Genomic DNA, 4568 nt, shown 5'->3' with positions numbered 1-4568 from the left:
GGCCAGTCTCTGCAAGCAATTTAAGAACACAAGCAAGAATTGATAAAGGCAATCTAAATTTGCAATTTGGGGTATCACAAACCAAAGTAGCAGCCTAGTCGGTCTGGTGCAGAGGCGAAGTCTCACAAACAAGTGTGCAGATATAATCTAAGCAAAACCCAAGTTTTGTAGCAATACAAAGGTGATATTTATAAAAGAAAACAACTCTCCTATAAGGCTATGGGCGCATGTCACCACTTGGGGAAGTGGAAGGCCAATTGGTTTAGCTTCCATGATGTCTGTTGGAGTTCTCGCGCTGTCTTCTGAGCTTCTGCGCAACGTGAAGTTGGAGTACTTGTCATGTGAACTCAGTCTTGTGCATGTAAACGTTTGTTGCTTAAGCATAAACTTGGCGTAGAGCTTGAAGTTGGCATAAGCGGAGGTTGGCTCGATGTAAATGGTGTTGATCCCATGTTCCTAAGCAATAAGACATCACAAGACTTTAGTAGCATTCCATCCTCATGAATATTAGTATGTAAAATAAGGAACGAACGCACCTCATAATTCAAATGACGTGCACGAGCCCTTGTCATTGGTCCTTCTAAAGAATTTGGTGTCGAATTAGTCATAGGGCTTGTATCTGGTGGAGCGATGTCATCATCAGCAGGTACGGCGGCGCGCGCGCGGGAGCCCGACGTGCCGCCGGCCCATGGGGACGGTGTGCAAGTCCGGGTGCCCGCTGGCGCTCACCTCACTGCCGCAGGAGGTGCTCCACGCGCGGTGGGACGTGGTCGTCGTCGACAGGCCCAGCGGGGCGGCGCCGGAGGAGCCCGAGCGGATGGGGAGCGTGAGCGGTGGACTTAACTCGACGAGGGAGAAGAAGGTTGGTGATGAGGGAGCGGTGGGTGAGGACCGTGAGCGGTGGAGGTAACTCGACGCAACCCATGAGCGCTCGTGAGTGCCGAAGGCAACCAGGCCACGAAAAAACGGAGGATTTGGGCGTTTCCCTAGAGCCAGGAGAGAGAATAGATTTTGCACGAGTGGAGACAGGCCGAGGGAAGGGAAAACGACGCCAAAGAGCTGGGCCACATCCCGGGGGCGCAACCAGGCCCACAGGCCACCCTATCAAACACACCCGCGGTACCCTCGTCGAGTCGGTCTTGGACTCGGCGCAACACCGGAATCGACTCAGGCTCGAACTCCAGAGGACACGACTGCGCGGCAGCCGATCCAACTCCGCCTTGAACTCAGCGTCAGAGCCGTCAAGTCGCTGATTCAACAGCATCGAAGAAATCGCCAAAATTGATTCAGACGGCGGTGCGACGGAATAGGGTTAAACCCTAATTTTTTTTTCTCAATCTTGTCTCTGGCTCAGATACCACTTGCTAGTAAATAATGTGAATAAAGATCGAACACGAGACACAGATTTTTACGTGGAAAACCCTTGCGGGAAAAAACCACGGACATCGACCGGCGATCTTCACTATACGATGAGAGTTTACAGAACGTAGAGAATACAATGAGCCGTCAGCTCTTCCCGTGCGGCTTGGAAGATGTATTTATAGGACGGACGGACTGCAGTCAAATACGGAAACAAATCCGCTAATAAACATAACCCGAACCACGGGCCCTCCAGGCGTCTCAGCAAGACTCACACGTTAGAATTCGGATCATATTCAAACACGCTAACAGTACCTGCTATAATAGACTCGACGGAAAGCCGTAGGAGGAAAAAAATTTCAGTATAAAAAAACGGATTTTGTACATGGCCACTGGCAGTAGCCAAAAGCCTTCGCTTGCCCTTTATCAATACTCCTGGCAGCTGCAGCCTGCACGCTGAGGCGCGGTTGCAGCCTCGTTTAAGTCCCTGGACCCTGGGTGCTCTGGTCGCTGGGTGGAATTTAGGCCCCGTTTAGTTTCAACCCAAAAACCAAAAATTTTTAAGATTTTTCGTCACATCGAATCTTGCGGTACATATATGGAGTACTAAATGTAGACGAAAAAAAACTAACTACACAGTTGACCGAGAAATCGTGAGACGGATCTTTTAAGTCTAAATAGTCTATAATTAGATAATTTTTGTCAAATACAAACGAAAGTGCTACAGTAACCAAAAGCCAAAAATTTTCGGGGGCGCGCTGCACGAACGGGGGTTTGCGGTTTGCCCGTGGTTCCGGGAGGAATTCACGGTGTCTTTCAAGATGCACTGCTGACATTGGGATGCGATGGGATGTGATTGGGTTGGATCCCCCGGTTCGTCGGGCAGGGCAGACTGGTGTGTTTAGTTCGTGGACGAAAAGTTTTTTAATCTGTCACGTTGAATGTTTCATGGTTTCCGGATACCAATAAAAAAACTAATTGCATAACTCGGCTGAAAAACACGAGACGAATTTATTAAGACTAATTAATCCGGCATTAGTACGTGCGTGGTTACTGTAGCAATTATGGCTAATCATAGGCTAGTTAGGCTCAAAAGATTCGTCTCGCAAAATACATGTAAACTGTGTAATTAGTTATTTTTTTATCTATATTTAATGCTCCACGCATGTGTCAAAGATTCAATGTGATGGGGCGAAAAGTTTTTAGTTGGAAACTAAACCGAGACTCACGTGATGGCACTTGGTGATGGACCATGATCAATTGATCAAGTACATAAGGGTCATCAAGTCGTCAAATCTAGGAAACATGGGCGGAGCTATATTGAGCTCAGTGGCACCCAAAAATAATTGAAAAACAGTGATAAGATATAAATTTTCACCATACATGTATCCACACGTTGGAAACTCTTACACCCACGAAGGCAAATGCACCCCCTACAGATTTGCTTTAGCTCCGCAAATCATAAAGGCCCGCACTGTGTCGTCAAACGTCACTCTGCAACTACCAACATCTCTCATGGTACGAAACGAGATCTGCTGACTGAAAGCACGGTTAGATCGAGTCAGCAGCGCCGTGCTTCCCACACTGAAAACTCTCTCTGTCTCTCGAGTCTCGTAAAATGGACGCTTATCGACAAAATTGACAAATGTTAATCGGAACGCTGTTCTAAAACTCGCACAAAAACAAACCGTTTGCCCAGCCTCGAGCCTTGTCAACTTGTGATAACCAAGAAGTCCAAGAAAAAAAAAACTTGTCATAACCAAGAGGACTAACTGTTGTATCCATTTTGCGTTACTATAACCTAAAAATCAAAAAATCAAGAGGCTGTTTGGAGGGGCTCGGCCAGCTCCGATGCAAGTACTGTGGCGGAGCCGGTCAGAGCCACAATCAGGCAGCTCCATCATGAACCGCATTGTAGGAATGCTAGCAGAGCATCACACCATCATGAGCAGTTGAGCACAAATGCACATCACATTTAACAAGTACTTGTAGCTAGCTAACACGCGGCTGGTACATGAGCACACACACACAAGCACGCTGCTAAGAAGTACCCGGACCCGGACCTCACACACACACAAGCCCTAACATTTACGGACTCCAACCTCTCTGCGCACTGCAGCCACACACAGGAACACACGGACATGCCGCACAGACAGCGCTACAAACGTTATTATTGTTACTCCTACATGCCACGCTCACGTACCACACCGGCAACACACGCGTGCATGCATCTACTAGACCAGGTCGTGCGAACGCCATGCACCCTTGCCGGTGCGCTCACGACCAGACGACACTACCATGCCTCCCGCAGGCCAGCAGCTCAAGGCGTGACGCCACCAGCGCCCCCGCCGCCGTAGCCGCCGCCGAAGGGGACACCGCCGCTGCCGAGGGGGCCGAACCCGCCGACGCCGACCCCGACGCCGCCCAGCGGGCCCGTGACGCCGCTGAAGACGCCCCCGCCGTTGTTGCCGAAGCCGCCGCCGTACCCGCCGCCCACGGCCGGGAAGCCCGGGAGGTCGCCCATGCCGCCCACGCCCACGAAGAGGTTCTTCTTGTCCGCCACGCCGGCGCCCGAGCCAGCTGCGCCGCCATTGTTGTCGTTGCTCTTGGTGCCGGCCGCGGCCGCCGCAGCCGGGAGCGAGGCGGTGCCGCCGGTGGACGTGGAGGATACGCCCGGCACCGGCACGGTCCTGGCCGCGGCCGCCGCAGCCGGGAGCGAGGCGGTGCCGCCGGTGGACGCGGAGGAGACGCCCGGCACCGCCGGCACGGTCCTGGCCGCGGCGGCGGCGTGCAGCGCCAGCGCGACGCAGAGCGCTGCGAAGGCGAGGCTGCCCTTGCTGGCCATGTCTCGAACTCTCGATCGGTGATCTCTGCGTGTTTCGATGCTGTTGCGTTGGGTTGCAATGCAAGTGGAGATGGATCGGCCGTGCGCGTTTAAATAGAGGCGGAAGCGGAAGCGGGAGGAGGGTGGCCGGTGGAGAGTGGTGAATGGGAGTACGTAACTGAGGGGTACAGTGGTATAACTGCGTGGAGTAAAAGCTGGGATAGTGGAGAGGCGAGAAAAAGAAAAACAGTCGTGCACTAGTCGTGCTGTGCATGAGGTGTGACGTGTTGAGTTCCTGTTCCTGTTCGATTCGTCCTTGGTAGGTCGGTTGGTTTCGTGAGCAGCTGCAGCTGCAGCTGGCGAGTGGGGAGGGGCCACGAGGCTT

At 52.4% G+C, this 4568-nt stretch overlaps 1 protein-coding gene across 1 annotated transcript; it reads right to left on the bottom strand.

Moving 5' to 3' along the window:
* Window positions 1-3324: 3324 nt before the first annotated feature.
* LOC136537802 (uncharacterized) lies at window positions 3325-4235 on the bottom strand. Its single transcript, XM_066529766.1, has one exon. It carries the CDS (start codon window positions 4202-4204, stop codon window positions 3680-3682), a length of 525 nt encoding a protein of 174 aa, XP_066385863.1. The 5' UTR covers window positions 4205-4235; the 3' UTR covers window positions 3325-3679.
* Between the last annotated feature and the right edge of the window lie 333 nt (window positions 4236-4568).

The sequence above is a fragment of the Miscanthus floridulus genome, chromosome 2 (assembly GCF_019320115.1).
Source record: "Miscanthus floridulus cultivar M001 chromosome 2, ASM1932011v1, whole genome shotgun sequence".
Classification (NCBI taxonomy): domain Eukaryota; kingdom Viridiplantae; phylum Streptophyta; class Magnoliopsida; order Poales; family Poaceae; genus Miscanthus; species Miscanthus floridulus.
Note: the sequence above shows the minus strand (reverse complement) of the source record. Positions and strands in the feature narration are given on the sequence as shown.